At 28.9% G+C, this 20,424-nt stretch overlaps 2 protein-coding genes across 3 annotated transcripts; one reads left to right on the top strand and one right to left on the bottom strand.

Moving 5' to 3' along the window:
- Positions 1–7,329: 7,329 nt before the first annotated feature.
- LOC106767066 (AT-hook motif nuclear-localized protein 26) lies at positions 7,330–9,290 on the top strand. Of its 2 annotated transcripts, none has more exons than XM_022783454.1 (2): positions 7,330–7,696; positions 7,868–9,290. In XM_022783454.1, the coding sequence occupies exon 2, from the start codon at positions 7,904–7,906 to the stop codon at positions 8,756–8,758; it is 855 nt and encodes a 284-aa protein (XP_022639175.1). In that variant the 5' UTR covers positions 7,330–7,696; positions 7,868–7,903; the 3' UTR covers positions 8,759–9,290. The 2 variants fall into 2 exon arrangements, with proteins under 2 accessions (XP_022639175.1, XP_014507373.1); XM_014651887.2 differs by having other exon boundaries at positions 7,807–9,290.
- Positions 9,291–13,629: 4,339 nt separating this feature from the next.
- LOC106766300 (kinesin-like protein KIN-UA) lies at positions 13,630–18,092 on the bottom strand. Its single transcript, XM_022782655.1, has 11 exons — positions 18,011–18,092; positions 17,810–17,926; positions 17,364–17,495; positions 17,132–17,263; positions 16,513–16,651; positions 16,315–16,407; positions 16,106–16,231; positions 15,899–16,024; positions 14,329–14,472; positions 14,057–14,185; positions 13,630–13,969 (listed from the first exon to the last, which is right to left on the bottom strand). The coding sequence occupies exons 2-11, from the start codon at positions 17,915–17,917 to the stop codon at positions 13,803–13,805; spliced, it is 1,296 nt and encodes a 431-aa protein (XP_022638376.1). The 5' UTR covers positions 17,918–17,926; positions 18,011–18,092; the 3' UTR covers positions 13,630–13,802.
- Positions 18,093–20,424: the final 2,332 nt, after the last annotated feature.

Below are 20,424 nucleotides of genomic sequence, written 5' to 3'. Positions count from 1 at the left end.
TTTTAAAAGTGTTATTTCAAATTTCACTAAGTTTAATGATAGACTTATTTCTATATTAAAAAACAATATAAAAATAATTTTCCAAACTACAAGTACTTACACAAGTACTTACACGTGAATTCACTATCCATCTATCATGTAATTGTTTTTCATCATTAGAGTTAATTACTACTTCACTCACCAAAAATCTTCGTCTTTGAGGTACTTACAACACAACCTTGTAAGATTGATGTATCAAAGTTCTTTTCTCCATTCTCCATATGTCAACAATATTTCTTTGCATGCCACTTTATAACAATGGTCTTGTTTGAAATGTTTCTTACTTTGAGAGTTTGACATTCACATTTTGTTGATTAGTCTCATCATCGCCAAAGTCCCTGTTTGCTTTGAACTTTTCACCTCATTACCTTGTTTTTATGCCTAGATTTTTCTTCAAGAATATAGCTTTGCTCACATCCTTAAAGTATAAGTAACTATTAATATTATTATTCGTTATATTGATGATGAGTTAATGAGACAAATATAGTAAGCTTTGAAGTAGAAGCTTCATACTTTCATTTTCAACTATGTTGAAAATTGCCATCAAAATTTGGACAATGTATTCAAATTGTTGATATGGATTCACTCAAGCATATAGTTTTATCTTCAAGAATATTTTTTGTGTGAAGTGACTCAACCTCATAGAATTTTATGAGAATTCTCAAATTTCTTTTGCCTTAGTCTTTTCCATAATGCTAAATAAAATCGCATATGTCATTATTAAGTGCAAATTTACGATAATATTATCGCAATTTTCTTTTCATTTTTGAACCATGATGTCCATAGGTCTTTCAAGAATTACATCCACACAATTGTCCTTTCTAATTTTTTTTTTCATCTTCAATTCCCATGATGAAAAATTATTTTCATCAAACTTCTTTGTCTTGCATTTTGTTGTTGAGTTCAAAATTGACTTATGCACTTCTTACTGTAAATAATATTATTTACTAAAAGAATGAAGATATTATTAAGAAAAAGAGGTGATTCATTAATAAACACCCTTAAATACCAAGTATTTTTTGACAAAAAAATTCTAAAAATCACCAATTATATCCAATAATACGAATAATTCCTTTTTTGATGTAAAGGATTAAAATACCTATAATCACATAACATATTCATATCTTTTTTACAACACTATTATAGTGATAATAATTAGCAAGGATATATAATAAGAAATTCAATGTAAGAGTACTAATGTTCTCTTTAGAAAAAGCAACTACAAGGAGAATTCAAAAGAGAAATTCTAATTTCTTTCGAAGTTTTTTACTAGTTAGAAATTAGTAAAATGACAATATACAAATAGAATGACTCATAAATTTATTATTTTAAAATTTTAGATTGATAACGATATTTTAATATCTTATATGAATTTATTCATAATTGATTAGTGTCAAAACTATCCGGACCTTACAAATTTTACATTAAAACTCATAGATACGGGTTTTTAAGTTGAACCTTGAGAAAAAAATTGTTCAAAACTTTAAAATGATGACCATAGTTTTTTTACATATAAATATTTATTTCAAGGGACATATTTACGGAGGGGATATTTCCCACTAGGGTGTTAACACGATTTTAATATTTTGTTTAATTTAAGCCTTTTGGTTGTTTGGTTGGCATTTGCGCGCTGCGTTGGATTTGGCAAGTTTGTGAATGTTGGTAAGTGATATATTATATGTACATTTTTAAAGTGGAACCCACATCATAGTATGAAAGAATATAAGAAAGCAATGAATGGACATCTCTGTGTTACTTGTGTGACACCTAAAAAAAAAAAGGATACAGATAGAAAAGAGAGGCGTTCATATAATATATGATTGGTACGATGAAAACACCAAGAGATAGTCTGTGCGTGTATATATATATATATATATATTGAACAGGTCTCATGTGTAGTATTATCTAAAGACATTTTCATGTATAAAAATAAAATGGATGTAAAGAAGAAGTCACAGAGAGCATAAAATAAGGAAGGTATTAGGAAAAAATATATAAAAAAAGAAAAGGTGAATAAAAGTGCAGTATCTGATATGAGTTATGAGGTTGAGAAGTTTGGAATGAAATTAGTGCATAAGTGAGTGGTAAAGGTAAAGGAGAAGATAGTGTGGTGAAGTTACAGGTAGCTCACATGGCTAGGTAGCTAAGGGTAAAAGGAGGAAGCATGCGAAATGAAAGTGGCACAGTAACAGAGAGAGAGAGAGAGGGAATGTGGGGTCCACTATCCTAAGGGGCCGACAAAGAGCATCTTGGGATGCATGGGTTTTATTTACGCAGGAGGAGTTGTTAGTGAGAGAGAGTTGGCGTTTTGTGGGATTTTTATAATGTGAGTTTCAGCAAACTCTCCGGCGCTTCTGCACCAATGTGTTGGTTCCTTTCCTTTCCAGTGCCTGTCAGCGCCACCCACGCGTCTCCAACACTCTGTAATATGCGCTCATTGGTCAACACCCTGCCTTCCACCAACCCTTACAACCTGTCTTCTCTCTCATTCCTTTCTTTCTTCCTTCTCACCATTTCACTCTAACTCCATCTTCTCCCATTAATTGCTTCTACTATCCTCCATGTGCCTCTTCCCACAAAACACTCCTCATCTAGATCCTTTTCCCATTCCAATACAATCTCTATCTTCTTATTACTATCAACTATGTCACAATTTCAATTCTATCACTTATCACCAATTCCTTCTAAAAATTAATTTACAAAAAATATTCTTTCACACACTTAAATTTTTTTACATTCATTTGACACTCTTCTTATTTATATTTTATCCTTTTTTTAAAAAAAAAATATAAAAATTTAAATTTTTATTTACTTTTATATTCTATATCAGATGAATATAAAAATATATCATAATATCATTACTTATTGATTTATCTACGTGTATCATTTCTATATGTAAGTTTCAATATAACTCCTAAACACATATACATCAACTTAATTACTCAGCACATATAGGTTCGCACAATTTTAAGGATATATGAATCAATCAATATGTTTTCACCTAAATGATATGAATTCGTTTAAGGATACACAACCTTTTAGTCTTTAGTCAATGATACAATGAAACTACACGGTACAATATGTCCTTTTTATAAGTATACATAAATTTTGAATACTAAATGTATAAAATATGCTAAAAATAACAAATATGATATATATATATATATATATATATATATATATATATATATATATATATATATATATATATATATATATATATATATATATATATANATATATATATATATATATATATATATATATATATATATATATTAATTAATTAAAGTAGTGTAGTGTGTAGACTTTTTGGGTTAGAGACGAAATTTGTCTATTTTGATAAGAATTATATGGACCTACATGTTCTTAGAATTAGTCGAGTTATACATAAATATAAACGAATCTGCATTTTACTAAACCACTTGGAATGAATTTTTTGTAAATTGAGATATTATTGTTTGGAAAACAATTATATAAGAAAGCCAAATATAACAAATATGTATATTTATTAACTAAAGATAAATATTTTTAAATCTAAAAATGGAATAAATTAAGTACTCTTACTTTTTTTTTCAGAAAAAAAAAAGAACTAGAGTAAAAAAATTGTTGGAGAACATTTTGGCGTGTGGTAAAAAGTTCATTCCTCATAAGCGTGTGCAGGTTATGTTATCCATTCCCTGAAATTAACAACTGGTGAGGCGCGTGCATGTGCAGCCTTGAATTTTGTATCATTAGCGTTAACCTGTAGCATTGGCAACGTGGAAAACGGATAAGTTCTTTATAAACAATTGTTTTTAATAATAAAATATCAAATTGAAAAAATAGTTATAAAAGAATATGGTTATGCTTTTTTTTTTTTTATGAAACGATGGCGTATTGAGATACAGTAGGTATGGAGCTGCAAATGAGAAGAGTTAGAAATTGAGGCGAAAGAAAGGGGTGAAAACGCATGAGCGATGTGGGCCTGATTTTTAAGGTTAGACTTTGAGAAGTTTGCAGAAATAGGCTAGCAGGCTGTGTGTAGTTTTAATTGTGCCAGCTATTGTTGATTTACAGTATAAACTAGTCTGTCATATACCACATCGAACTTCCCGTTTGCGTTATGGATATCTTCTCAGGGAAACGGCCTAAGAAAACTTGACCTTCTTCTCTCTCACTATTCATTATTTTAATATCCCTACTTACCATAACTCCTTTTAGATTAAATGAAACTGAATTCAGACACACTTAAACTCTTCTTTCAATTTGACGAGAACTTAATCAATTACTATTCTCTCTCATAATTTAAGTCAGTGATAGCTACTCCATACCCAATAACCAAAGCTTTAGTATCGTCACCACCTAAAATATATAATTTCACTCTTTTAATACTATTCTTCATACTTATCATGTTATTCAAAACTTTGGTTCAAACCACAACACTACTTTTTAAGTCATATCAAATCTTACACTGTATGCTTTAATCATCACATACAAAACTTCACATTATTACTTCTCCAAATCAACCTTTTCTTTAATCAACTCAATTAAATAATGCCCTAACTTTTATTGTTAATATAACTTTAATTTAGTGACAACTATTCAAGCTATTACACCCATTTCAAAAGTTAAAAAAACGTATCTAAATTTTTTACATTCATCTAATATTATTTGTACTTACTTTTTAATATTTTTTTCTTAAAAAAAATACAAAAATTTATATTTTTATGATTATTTTATCTTTATAGTCTGTGTATAAAATGAATATAAAAATATATCATGATATCATTACTCTAAAAAATTATCAAATGCTTTATCTTTATCCAAAGTTTATTTTAGTTATCGGAGTAATTAATTTTCATATCAACAAATTAATGTAAAATATGATAACTATTTTTCTTTTAAATATATTTTTTTCAATAATAAACCATTTTAATAGATATGACCATTTCTATTTGGTTGATTGTATAAACATATATTTCAACTAAATATATCATTTATTCAGCCAATTCATCGTATTAATTCCCTTAATTATGTTATTTATTAATATCGGGGAAGTTATAATATTTATTACAATTACTATTATCTAAATGTTAACCGTAACTGCACATATTTCAAGACAAAATACTATAAACAACAAATTAATGTTTATATAATATATCAATATTATTATTATTTTTCTTTAATTAAGTTTTAAGTATTATAAATTTTCATAATTTTAATTTCTTTTAGTAATTTGTGTCATTGTGTGTTATAAATAATTTTTATTTTTGTTTAAACACCCTGCCATTTCATTTTTGTCATCCACAAGAAAACACTGCTTTTATGTTTTCATTTTTAACTTACTAATAAACTCTTTTTTCCTCTCACTAATTTCTTTTAAAAAATCAAGTTCACTGCTAAGTTAAAAAAGATTAAAAAGGAATCATATGATAAAATACTTATACAAAAATAAATATTATTTCATCTATTTAAGGAAGTAGAAACTCAATTAAAAATTATTTATCTATTACTTAAAACGTAATTAAGTTTTATTTATAAAGGACACCTCTTTCTCGTAAAACTTTTTATAAATGTAAGATAAGAGAATATATACTTGCAAAAAAGATAATATGATGTTCAAATTATGAATGTGTGTCAAATAGTGATAAATATTATAACACGAATAAATCATTGGTGAGCAATATTTTTTACATTAAGGTTTTTGAACTTTTATCTTATTAAGATTGGGCCACATTTGTTTAATGTTTTACTAATACGTTTTAATTCTTAATTTCTTTTAATTGGACTATTATAATGTTAATAACTTCTTTTAACAACTTTTTGATAATAGGTTATGTGTCACTATTTTATTAGTTCATATATTTGAAATGAACCAATCATAAGTTACAACATAAGCCGTTGTAAAAACGTTATAAAAAAATTGTTAATTTTTTTCATTTTAATTACAATTGACTTTTAATAATCTTGATCGCGATATTCTTGTTGATATGATGTGATGTTATCATGAAGATATGGATCATATGCTATACAATAATAATTAGTTTAAGATGATATTAATCTTAGTTATATAAGTCGAGACAATATTAGATATATGACCAAAGACGATGTTAGATGATGTATAATACTAATAAATAATTTAAATATATATGAAACTAATATATATATATATATATATATATATATATATATATATATATATATATATTTATTTATTTATTTATTTATTTATTTATTAAAAAATAATTTAAAATAAAATATTAATCCAAAGTCACTTAAACGTGAAAACAAAGTATATACTTTTTCTCTCCCTAACCAGTGATTTCAATCATTTAAAAAAAGTTTCAAATTCATTAGTGTAGTTATTTTTAATAAAATATTATTTTCAAATATTTAAATTAATTACTTTCTCTCTAAATTTAACAAATAAATTTAGTGAAGAAGTAAAATTAATTTCAGTAATATTTGTTTTCCACAATTGGTAGATTTATAGTTATTATTAATCGCTTTGTTCATATATATATATATATATATATATATATATATATATATATATATATATATATATATATATATATATATATATATATATATATATATATATGATTTTCCAATATATTTTGAAGAAACAAATTAGTACACTAAATCTTAATTATAATAATACCATTGTGTAATTTTTTGTTTTACTGAGTTTCTTTTAAGAATACTCACATTTAATACTATTGTATATAGGTGTTTTTTTGGATCATATTTTGAATTTCACTTTGATAATATGCATCTTATATGTTAGTTACATTAAGACAGAACTCCAAATATATATGGTACTGTATCCATGTTTTTTTTTTCTTTTATCCATAATTAATAGACATATATGTATAAGTTAATTGAAAGAAATACCTAAAAATGATAAAAGAAAAAATAATATGTGATATTAAAATTTGGAAAAAAAACATATAAAAGAGTGGGGCATATATATATATGTATAAAAGCTTAAACTGCATGGGAGTTTCAAAATCGTATCTAAATTTGAATGAAGTTTTTGATAAAGTAAAATAAAATGAAGAAGACTCCTATAATTAAGTAAAGTATTCAAAGCGTTTTATTGAAAGTGAAATTAAAGCATTTAAAGCAGAGTAATGAAAAATATTTAATTATGTTTTAATAACTCTGACAAGAAAACATTTTTTCCATGTTAAATCATAAATGGAAATAAATTAAAATTTTAATGCATTGAAGAATAAAATTAAAGATTTTATTTATGAGAGTAATATAAATAATAGTGATAGATGTATGATGTACTCCACACACAGAGAGAGTATATGTTGTTGAGGGAGAGAGAAAGAGTGATGGGGACCCATTCACCGCCCATAAGCACGCAGTCTTTCTGCAAACAAATCTAGTTTGGATCTGTCTTTCTCAATCGAACCCTAACCCAACACTGCTTCTCCCAAAATAGAAGAACAACCTTCGACCTGTTCTTTCTTTCTTCACCTCAAGGGGGAAGGAATTGAACTTTTCTAGAGAAAGCAGGTTCAAGTACAAGTCAATTTAAGGTCAATCTCTCTCCATCACTGATTTCAATCACCACTTTGGCATCATCAAATCATCAACATCTTCAACGAGCAAAGCAGCAAGAGAATCAGGACACTCCACTCACTGCTGCTCATATATAACAGTTTGTTCTCATTAATTTCCTTCCATTTCCATCCACTCCATATTTTTCTTTCCTTCATCTACATATATTTAGAATTGCCAAATTCATTTATATATATATATACTTTCCAGCATATGCAAATGAAGTTCTAGCTAGTGTTAAGACCTTCACAATCCTTGTCTGTATCCATAGACGACACTCAATTATACATTCAAGGATAGAATCAGAATGGATCCAATCACAGCACATGGTCAGTCCCTTCCCCCTCCTTTCCATCCAAGAGATCTCCATCTGCACCACCAGCCGCAGCAGCACCAATTCCAAACCTTAAACCAAGCCACCGACGACGAGAACAGCGGAAGCAGCAGCGCTCAGAAAAGGGACCGCGAAGACAACAACGGCAACAACAACGATGAAGGTGCTGGTGAGGCTGAGATAACAAGGAGACCTCGCGGGAGACCAGCCGGCTCCAAAAACAAACCCAAGCCACCCATTATCATCACTCGCGACAGCGCCAACGCCATGAGAACCCACATGATGGAGGTGGCAGACGGCTGCGACATCGTTGACAGCGTGTCTGAGTTCGCCAGGAAACGCCAGAGAGGGGTTTGCATCTTGAGTGGGACTGGCACAGTCACCAACGTCACTCTCAGGCAACCGGCTTCTTCTGGTGCGGTTGTCACTCTCCATGGAAGGTTCGAGATTTTGTCCCTCAGTGGATCTTTCCTTCCGCCGCCTGCTCCACCGGCTGCTTCCGGTTTGACCATTTACTTGGCCGGTGGGCAGGGACAGGTGGTGGGAGGGAGTGTGGTTGGGACGCTGGTTGCTTCGGGGCCTGTGGTGATCATGGCTGCTTCGTTCAGCAACGCTGCTTACGAGAGGCTTCCTTTGGAGGATGAAGACCCTTCGCTGCAAATGCAAGGAGGCTCAATTGGGTCACCCGGTGCAAGTGGTGTTGGTCAGTCACAGCTTCTAGGAGGAGGAGATGCAACTGCTCCACTTTTCCATGGTTTGCCTAACCTTCTCAATTCTGTTCAAATGCCATCTGAGCCATTCTGGGCATCCAATCGCCCACCCTTCTAGAGTCTGTTTGGATAAAACAACTTAATTCAATAAATTCTTGCTCTCAATCAACAAGAGTTTATTGCCAAATTTGACTTCAAAGCTTATTCCAATAAGCTAAATAGTAGAGGTCATGTTATTTTCGTAAGTTCAAAATAATACCTTCCAATTCTCTCATCATTGTCGCCATGAGTTCTACATTGCTGTTCTCTTCAATGTAACAGTTAGTTTTTCTGCTGGTGGTGGTGATGGGGGAGATGGCAAGAAATTCATTTAGTTAGGGATGTTGAAAGTAGGAATCCAGGTTTCGTGCTTCGATAATTTGTGTGTCATTTTGATTATTAGGAGATATATAATGTTTTCTTTTGCATGTTTTCGAGACTGTAATTAAACTGAAGATGAATTTTTATATCCGTGGTGAGTTTAATTCTGTCAATGACAATGGAGTGCTCGTGGTTGTCTCGTGATTATATGTATCATCCATCAGTTTCTAGCAGCAAAAACAGTAACAGTAATGAATGTACGACCACAGTTTTTGGTTGTTTCAGTTTGACTGCGGGTTGATTAATCAAACATCTTAGTAGGCTTGTCCACAACAGTCTAGTTACGTAAGATTGGAAATTTTGTTGGACAGACATTAATTTCTTTTTTTCTTTTTCCTTTTACAATACAGTATCCGATTTTGGACTCTGATTTTGATGACAACAACGTGAAATCATAATTATATATTTATCAGTAATTTTTGACAATATAAAAAAGTTAAGAAAAACGTAATAAGTGTTTAAAAGGCTTGGTAAGTATAGTAGTAGGAAGGAGATGTGTATATGAAGCAACTGGTACACACACATGCAGTGTCTGATGAAAGCTCCTTTTCGAGGCAGTCATCCTCACTTTCATTAAAAGGCAACACTAACCAAGACACAACGTTCCCGAGTGTTTATTATCTAAACCCTCTGTCTCACTGTCTTCCATACTAAACCTATGAATTTTGCGCCAAACATGTTTTTATTCTAAGCACTGAACCTCTTTTTTTTTTTTTTTTTTTTTCTTCAAAACACTAAAGTGAGGTTGAAAATCTAAATAACATGAAGCTTATCCAATCATCCTTGCTAATGAGACTTTTTGGCTTCTTTAATGGTATTGTGTGTACTGCATGCGTCCTGCCATCTATCTGTTGGTCAACTGATTCTAAATTTCCTCGAGCCAGACAACTGTTTTGTTCCCTCAAAGTAAGAATCTTATTTTGTTTTCTCTTAATATAGTTCCGTGCTAGGTTCCTTACCAACCTATTTTTCTTCCTTGGAAACCTTAAACATTTCTCCATCTTGCGGCTATATATTATCCTTAGTTTCAGCTATCCGCCTATTATTTTTCCAACTAAAGAAACAAACAGATTATTTTTAAGGAAAATGCTAACAAACTGTTCCTTTTTATTCAAGAATCACAACCTGTTTTTATATACTTTTTAATGTTCTTCCAGATACTTTCTTCAAATTTCTTGAGGTTCTCCTGCACTGCTTTACCAAGACCCTACTTTTAAAATCCAATTTTAATATTTTTCGGACAAGGTTGTAGTCTGATAAATATTGTTGAAGTAAACAAATTATATTCTGATATTGTTAGTTGGGTATAAGTAATAACTCATTTACATAGGAAAATGTTATTACATCTGTAACCTGACTAATTGGTAGAACTTAGGATCACCGATCACGGGTCCATTTAACTATTCATTCTTGATGGACCGAGTTTATTTAATTTTTTAATCATTCGCTACTTCAAAACTACATATATAAATGAAATGGTCAACAAAAAATAATCATAATAAGAAGAAAAAATATGGTACCCCTTCACAAATTTAAGGGCTTTAGACTTTGTAAGAAACTCTATTTTTTGGTGTGTATACATCCGTTTTACTATTGGTTCAGAAAGTAATTGTATTAACATCTTTAGATATCTCTATATGACTATAACACATCTCTTGTATATGGAACCCGCTTCACATCCTTCCTAGGCACAAAGATAGATTTTTTATTTGAAATTGGTCTGAAATTTTGATACATTGTAATTTCTAAATGAATACAGTTATTTTAACTTAGGTGAAATTTTATTTGCACGTCAAACACAATTATCAAGTGACATTGAAACAATACCATATCAAATAGAATAAACAATTTAAATGTTCATATAAAAAAAATTAATGTAATTAAGTTAAAATGATTATAATTATTATTTTTTTAAATCTGTGTCATATATAAAAGTTTCAAAAATAAATTTTAATTTTACATAACAGTTTAAGAACTAAAATCATATTTATTTCATTAATTATTTATTAACATTAACTAACAATTAACGTAATTAAGTTAAAATGATTATAATTATTTTTTTTTAAATCTGTGTCATATATAAAAGTTTCAAAAATAAATTTTAATTTTGCATAACAGTTTAAGAACTAAAATCATATTTATTTCATTAATTATTTATTAACATTAACTAACAATTGAATTATTGTTTTAACGTAACTATTTATCAATTATGGAATTATTATTTATAATAATATATTTGTCCATTAGTGCTGGACATATTTTAACAGCTACTAAGAACTATTTTTCAATGCAAGTTTTCACACAATTAGGGGAGGGAGTAAGTTATAATTAAAGAGCATTAATTATAATTTTTAAACTATTTGTTTAACCCTCTCTTCTCACTTTTACTTTTTTTTTTTCATCTGAACGTGAGTCTGATTAAAATGTTTTTTTAACATATTAACGGGAATTACATAAGTGTATAACTGTTTCTCGATAAAAATAATATTAATTAATATTTTATTATCACAATAAACTCATTATCTCAAAAATATCAATATATTATTCACACAATAATTCATTTTTAATTTCTGATGTACTAGTTTGGAAAATTGTTTCAATTTATAATATAATAATGGTATTGTAATGTAAAATAATAATGTATGTAAAACCCCTTTAAGGTATATTTATTCTTTACTAACTAACTAAAAATGAAACTAAAGAAATAGAAAGGGAAAAATCTATCTTTATAGGACATCATAAACATGATTAGTAATACATACGTAAATAGGTGTAATTCATCATTTACATAAAAAGCTACATTTAGTGAATATAATTCACTTGGAAAGTATTGCTGAGTGAATGATTTAAAAAATAATATTAGTATAACATTTAAGGAATTGTACTTTCAAACCACTCCAATTTAATTATTCATAGGGTCTTGTGATCAAGCCTTTGACGTGAAAGAGATATTCCTGCGGTCAATTGAGCAGAGTTAAAAATGAAAGGAAATAGTATAAAAATTAGAATGAATATTCTTTAATTATAACTTAATCTTTCACCTTAAATATATGAAAATATGCAAAACTAATATTAGAAAACAGTTATTTTATAATTGTTAAATTGAGTCCGAACGAAACTATAGAAAAAAAAAACATGAATATTAAAATTTTGTGATGCAGATGATGAATCGGGCATATTAGTAACTTGGTAAGACATCGCTAAATTCTCATCTAGTAATTTGAGAAACTATATAATTCCCATTAATTAGTTTTGTAAGCTAAATTCTCATCTAGTAATTTGATGAAACGAAGAATATGCAATTACCAAATGACCATTGTTCTTTTTTATCTTTTTTTAATTTACAATTCTTTATCTATGATAACTATAATTGCAAGAAGCTTGGAATTGCACTGGAATCTTAATTTCTAAAAAATAAGAGTATTGTTTATGCAGGGAAGGGAGTGTGATCTTGGGGAGCTGTCATACAAGATAAGGACTAATGTATAATACCATATGACCACTCCATACGGCTGGGAAGGAAATCAAAGTTGAAACACTAACACAACTACACTACAAGGATTTTTATGACAACGAGGTTGTTTACACGTGCTCTTTTTTTGTAAATTACCTAATCTCTTACTAAAAAACGTTGGTTGAACTAGGATTATTAAACATAATGATGATGTGTGTGGATTTATTAGTTTGGTTGTTGTGTAAGATTTTTTTGGAAGTTCCTACATGTTTGATCTGCAATTAGGTTTTGTAACGACAAATTCATTGGTTGGTTTTACGTAGTAAATAATAAATATTGTTCTTTTCACATGAAATTGTACAATACATAATAACTCTTACAATTCACAACTTAGTTAAACAACAAATATCACAAAAACACAAAGAAACTATTTTTTGTATTTTTATCAAACAGTTAGTGTGTAATAAGAAATTTAATATAAAGTATTTACAATTGTGAAAACTAGATTTCATCAACTTCATTCTCATGCATACTTAATCATCTCAACTCCAAATTCATATTAAAACCAACTCATAAGATTAATCGAATTCTATTCTTAGTGACTTTGAGCCTATGATAAATCATTAAGTTCAAAATTCTTGAATTCTTAAAAAGTAACCATGTATTAAGTTCAAAAGTTTTGAGATTACCAATAAATCATGTTCTATAACTAGATACAAGCTCCATTAGGTATTCAATTTCAGTTTTAGATTCAAAAGACATTTTCAAACACCTTAAGAACCAATAATCAAGCCATGTATAATCAAGTCACAGCAAACATTGAGCATAAAAATCAAATACTAACTTTAATAAGGAAAAACATGTTGATTAACATCACAAAATACACTATTAATTTTATTACATATAATTTCAACAAATAGAGCCAGCTCTCCACGGAAAAGAACCTAGGGTTTAAAAGTTGAAGAGATAAGAAATAAATTGAAGCCAAAGAGAGAAACACGTCTTTCCCTAAGATTCTTTAATTCTACTTCATGCTTCAATTACTGTTAGAAAGTGAATTTAAGCTTAACTCAACCCCACAAAACCGGCTTGTAAGGTGAGATTTGCACCTCACCTATATATTATAATTCGTCTTATTTCTAATTGATGTAGAACTTCCAACAATTACGCTTCCTCTTTGCATTTTCATCTCTAATTTGTAACTCAAAATTAAAAATTCAAGATTAATGAATCCAAAAAAAAAATTTAAATCATCATGAAGTTCTTTTGAATTTCTAAAACATTTAGCTTATTCAACCATATTCAATCCCGAATTCCTGATTTCAGCATGGAAAGCAGGGTTGGAGATCAGTGTTTCACGTGCAAGAATCCTTATATCTTCTCTTGAAGAATCTCTTGAGACTCGAACCAACTCTCCCATTGCACCTCCACTGATCATATCTATTGCATTTGCTTCTGTATCATATCAAACAAAAACTCTTTGACATATACAATGTTCAGTATCTAAATCGTATAGATGGATACGATGTATTTAGTGCTCACCAAATTTTGCTAAGTGGCAGAGAGCAATCTCAATATGACGCCTAACTAACGAGACTTCATTATTTGCGTTTTGCACAATCCACGGAAGCAAATCGTCCACTATAAGTAAAGACCTTTCAACCTTTGTTCCTGTATAACAAGCAATAACAATATCATTGCTAGAGAACATGAATATGTACGATGATAAGATAATGGGAGTAACACATGAATGATATCAATTTAAAGACAACGTAGTTGTTTATATATATATATATATATATAAAAGGTATTACCTTGAGTAGATGCTTTAGATTCACATTTTGCAAAGTTGGCTATTGCACGGGCAACCTGGGTGTGTACATCAGGATGTCTGCATCTGACCATTCCCAATAGTGCCTTGAGACCACCTTCATCCCTTATCTTTATTTGTAGTTTATCTAAATATATAGAGGAACACCAAACTTGTAAGGTTACCAACAATGTTCTTAATGCCTACATTATAATTAAAGACAAATTTAAATTATCGATCGAACAAACAGCTCCAAGACCACTTGGTATTTTGAGTTTTATACTACATTTATACTTTTCATTTAATCTTCGTTTTGAAACCAAGTAGATTAAATAACATGGTTATCATACCCCTTACTAACAGAGTGACAATCTAATTCAATATATTTGATACACTCATCGAATACTTGAAAAAGTATGGATGATATTATTGACATTAAATTAACTTTAAGAGAAGGATTAATTGGTAATATGAATTTGAAACATTTAGGTTTATTTATAAAAAAATTATTTACAGAAAATATTAAAAAAGTATGGATTTTCTTTTAAAAACAATTTATTTAGAAAAATTATATAAATCTTAAATGTAGTAAAATATAAATACTCTTAATAGATTTTTATAAAAATTTTAAATACAAAAAGCATAAAATTCAAAAACATAAATTAAAATTACTAATTAGAAAAAAAATTACAAATAAATTACTAACTTTTCTTCAAAACTAAACTTTTATTACTAAGTAATTTATATTTTTAATCTTTACATTTAATTAAATAACTAATACATCAACAAATAATTATCTGATTTGAATTTAAATTTAAATTTGAATTTGAATTTTTGAATTTTATACTTTTTGTATTTTAAATTTTTTGTTAAATTTTATTAATATTTTTTATATTTTTCTATACTTTAAACGTATATTTTTTTTAAATAATTTTTTTCAAAAAAAAAAATCTATACTTTTTAAAATTTTCTTTAAATATATTTTTTTATAAATAAACCTATATGTTTTCACTCATATTACTAATTTTTAACTTTACAGTAAATTTCTTTTCAAATATTTCTACCTACAATCATATTATTACTTAATTTTAGTTTTCTAATGTATTACACAGAAAAAATATTACATAAATTATTTTAACCATATAAATATATATTTATCAAAATTAATTTTACAAAAAAAAACATAATTATAATATTTTATTATAATAATTTTTCTATTACCATAATTATATTTAAATTGTTATTTATTATAATCACTTTTCAAATTTTTTATTCCTAATTAATTTATAAATATTAAATTAAATTTATACTCAGATAAGTTTCTAAAAAATTATATATTTTTAATAAATTAATTCATTATAAATAAATATACAAATCTATACAACTAAAAAAAGTTACCAAGAATTGGCTCATAAATAAGAGCATCCATAAAGTTCTATGCATCCGTCCTACATTTCAACTAAAAGGCAAAGAATGAGTCTGATCATGAGATTGAATGCACAGTCTATCTAACAATAATCTGCAGTGCAGATAAACATGGTAACTTGAAAAATGAGATAATATCAAAAGTTTACCATTTCCAAAAAGATTAGCAAATGCTCCAGCAACCATTCGAAGGGTCTGAGGATCTTCAGTATTGGCTGCTACCATTGACAGTAAACTAATGCCTCCTTGAGCCGCAATGAGATCTTGATTGGTTTCTGTTCAGACACCAAACCAAAAAAAGAGATAAATAATTGCAAGTAAATATTTATTTTAAGTTTCTATCTGTGGAAATTTACCATTCATTGCCAAATTGGCAATGGCGCTTGCTGCAACTCTATGTGTGGTTTCATCTTTTGAGTTCTTAAGGAGTGAAAGCAAGGGCGTAAGTACACCTGCTTCTACAATCTTCTTCTGGTTTCTTTCTGCAACATCAGGGTTGATATAGATGTTAGACTGCTATTTTATATATAAAAGGTTTCTAAGCTTAAGTTGGCAACACTGAAACCTTCACAAGCTAAATTAGCTATTATTTTCAGGGCATGGATTTGTACATCAGCATCTTCTGCTTCAAGCAATGACAGAATCTTCTGCAATCCACCTGCTAAATTATCGACTTTATCAGCTCAAAATATCTTCTAAATTTAAAGTAATATTTATCAACATAAAATGTTAAGTTTTCAAGATGCAAATAAATAATTACTGCCTTGTTCAAAGAGCTTGGCAGCTGAGGCCTCCTCTCCGTTTGCTGAAGCTTGCTGTAGATGTTTAACTAGGAAAGAGGGAGAATAATCTAAACCACCAGCAACTTTCTCAGATCCAACTCGAAGAATTTTTTGTGTTTTCTGCAAGATCAAATTGCAGTCAGAAGTGTTTTCAGTAGATAATTACAAGGTCAAGTAAACTTATGGCTTATTTTCTCTAAATGCACCAGAAACCCATGAAGAATTTGCAGAAACATGACGATGTCTTAAAAACGATTAAGAGATTAACTAATGATTCAAGTAGTTAAGGTTTTGTGCAGTTTAGGGAAACTATTTGAACCTTCATGTCTTCATAGAGGAGAAGAAAACCTAATGATGATAATATTCCTAGATATATATAGGATTGCAAGTAGACACTAAATAGTAATGATGATACCCTTTTAAGCTTTTACAGTCAAGTACAAAAATCACCATTTAAATCCTAGAAGCTTTATAAATCTTTAATCACTCTACTTCAATCAAAACTAATAACATAAAAGTCTTATTTCCCTTTTATAAGAAAACATGAAATATAGCCAATTAATTACTATATGATATTCGTGCACTTCAGATATAGCTTACTTTTCCAACATTAAAACCTAATTGCAGCAGTTGACTTTGCAATCTGGCTATTTCTCTTTTGAGATTCTCCTTCTGGTGTGCTTCATCTTCCAACATCTTACGAATTTTTAAGATATGTGACTCTCTTGATGCCTATTCAGGAGACATATACATACACGTGTAAAACTAATTCAGAAGTCACATAAAAAGGCACATGCAAAGTGAAAAGTACAAAGGGAGCAAAAAAACATACCTCCCGATCTTTCAGTTCTTTCATTTGACTTTTCAGACGATTTAGCTCCCCTTCTGTAGCATTTCTGATAAGAGTCTCTTTCTGAAGTAAACTTTTCAAAATGACTACTTCCTCAACAGGCACAATGGCCATCTAAGAAATGATAATTCACTTATGAGCATGAAATGTTTTACTACTGACAATTGACTTACTATTATCATATTGTAATCTATTTTTTCTTCTCAGAATTCTTTGTTGACTCTTCCAATGTTCGAGCAAAAATAGAATATAGTCGAAAATAACTTAGGTAATTGAGTCAGAAAATAACAGGGAAGATTAACAGGACCAACAAGTGTGAGATGAGTTGCTCCTGAATTCTTTACAATGAATTAATGTTATAATTTGTTGTGAGGGATGTTTTGTTGTTATATTAGCATGAGACAACATATGGTTTAGCAAATGACTACCTCTGCAGTAGATGTCATACAAAATTCCTCGTACTTTTTCTTATTCTCCATCACCTTCTCTTCTAGCTTCTTAATTGATTCCTTATTATAGTCTTTCTGATATTTCATTCTTTCCTTCTGAGAAAAGGAAACGCTTATCAGTACATATTTACCAAGAAATCGTGAAATCAAACCATTCATGTATGCTACGAATTGACTTACATTAGATAAACCAACCTCCAGCGAATCCGAATAGCTTTCTTTGGCCGATGTTGTGCAATATTGTCCTGAAATTCCTTCTGCTGGTGAGTTTGTCTAGCCTTCTACATGAACTTTTGTAATCAATTGTCTGCTATAATTTTACCATGGTTCATAACCTATAACAGTCACATACGTTCAGCATTGTTAAAATTGGCCTACATATCTACAAAAATGTACATTAATCACAGCAACACAATATGGTATGTACTATAGTATGTTGAAAGTTATTTATGGAAAATAATAATCAGTAGCTGCAACGGTCATGGGACCTTCCTCAATTAAGCAAAAAAAAGTAGGAAGTGCCAAGTGCCACTCACTGGCGGTGTATGAATATCTATAAAATAGCCAATAAATTGAAGCCCAATACACAGAAAAGCCATCCCTTACCCTACGTTTCAACTAATTTCTACAGCTTATTTCTATTATATCGTCTCTTCTGTTCTATCATCATATACCTTGAAATAAAAAATAACTGCATCATAACTCAAAACTATCCAGAACCTTCACAATGATTATTATATTCTCCCGTGTGCTGTGGAGAAGCTCCAACAGTATATGTTACAAATGGACAGGTCTTATAACAGTTTCCCATAACAAAATTAAGAAACATTGTCGTCACATTGGTATGCTTGAAATGAACAATAACAAATATATCATGAAAGATTATATGGATATGGCAATAATGAGGTGTATGAGAGCAGAGAAACAATGTGTTATTCACGAATGCAATAATTAATAATTGATAACCTTGGGCGTGGATTACAAACAAATCACAAAACATGCTAGTTTTTCTTATTCTTACAGTTGTATTTGTCCAAAAACTTGCATTGCTAGTATAATAAAGTAAACAAAATATGTTATTCATAATACCATTTATCTACAAGGAAATTACTAACCACATAAGAGATTAACTTAAAGAGACCTATTATAACACAACTTTTTTATGCCTATGGAGTATATATAACATTATCAGTGACCAGTATTACTAGCTCCATGCTGTCCTAAGCTTCTCCACGTTAAGTATTAATTATTTTAAAACAAGGACATTTGACGGTTGTGACAGAAACAGGTTGGCGGTGTCTTTATACCTTTGTCAGCCTCTAACGCATAATAAATTATATATTGCTTCATGTTTTAAAAGTTAAACAATTCCAAATCTTCCTAAAAAAGTTCCTACTTAATCAAGAAATAATTGAATGTATTTTATGTTTAACGGATATTAAAATACATTTACTTTTTCTATCTAATATTTTCAAGGTATTAGCAACCATTGCTTTTAAGTTTAGGATAAATAAAATCTCAAATTTTATTTTAGTTTTAATATAGTTTTATTAAATTAATTGTAAAATTATATTTGAGAATAAAATTTAATTAAAATATTATAAGTAACTATTAATTTTTATTGATGCTAAAAATGATATCGAGTTATGTGTATTATAAATCATAATTTTATTTTAAACTGCCTCATCACTGGTATATAAATCTGGTATGTTGCCCTTCAATATTAGAGCATAAAGAGAAACAGATAACACAAGTATATACAGTCTTCTAAAATCACAAATAGTTTTTTAAAATATTATATGAGTACAAAATATAATTATAGTATTTTTAAGCATTTCAAATTTGGTCTCTTAATAATTCCTTAGGCAGCCTGCTACTCACTTGTATTCTGTGAATAAAACGATCTTAAATGTAAAGACATAAACCAAAACAAAACAAGGTAAGCTATAGATTCATTTAAAATCAAACTAACAATTTAACTATAATGGCCATAATAAAAGATTTTACCTATATTTATAAAACTAACTTGCATTAATTATGACCCTAATAAAAGATCTTATACATTTCTACCCACTTTATTTAACTTGGCAAGCAATAATTCAAACATTACTTGTCTATATCATATTATTACTTTTTCATGAAAATCATAAACTGTCCAAAACTTCTCAAGACTTAATGTATTGATTAGGCTAAGAATAATGATTTCTCTTATCCGAGTCTTCTTACCTCCTCGTCTCATTGTTATATTTTGAATCAAATTGTACAAGAAGATAAATCATTCATATTTAGATTTCAACATAAGTTAAATCTATTTATAGTCATCTTTTTCAACTCTCACACTCTAAGTACTCTCCTCTATATGAGTTAAGTACTTAGTCAAATCAGAATAGTCTATCCTCATCAATACATTACACATGTCAATCCTTCATTAGTATCTTCACCATGAAGATTACTAATCCTTACTCATAATTCATAAAATCAAAGAACAATTCATACATAAGAGAACAGGCCGTGTTGGACGTCCAACACCACCAACAGAGTCATACTAAATTGTATTTTTCTACTACAAGATACTCCAATTGATTTATATAAAT

The sequence above is a fragment of the Vigna radiata genome, chromosome 7 (assembly GCF_000741045.1).
Source record: "Vigna radiata var. radiata cultivar VC1973A chromosome 7, Vradiata_ver6, whole genome shotgun sequence".
In the NCBI taxonomy this organism is placed as follows: Eukaryota; Viridiplantae; Streptophyta; class Magnoliopsida; order Fabales; family Fabaceae; genus Vigna; species Vigna radiata.
The sequence above is the reverse complement of the archived record's forward strand: the minus strand, read 5'-3'. Positions and strand labels throughout refer to the sequence as shown.

Coding starts and splice junctions, on each gene's coding strand:
- LOC106767066 (XM_022783454.1), top strand. CDS start 7,904: ATGGATCCAATCACAGCACATGGTCAGTCCCTTCCCCCTCCTTTCCAT.
- LOC106766300 (XM_022782655.1), bottom strand. CDS start 17,917: ATGAAATATCAGAAAGACTATAATAAGGAATCAATTAAGAAGCTAGAA. Junction 17,496..17,809: donor GTATGACATCTACTGCAGAG/GTAGTCATTTGC, acceptor ATCATTTCTTAG/ATGGCCATTGTGCCTGTTGA. Junction 13,970..14,056: donor CTGCCACTTAGCAAAATTTG/GTGAGCACTAAA, acceptor GATATGATACAG/AAGCAAATGCAATAGATATG.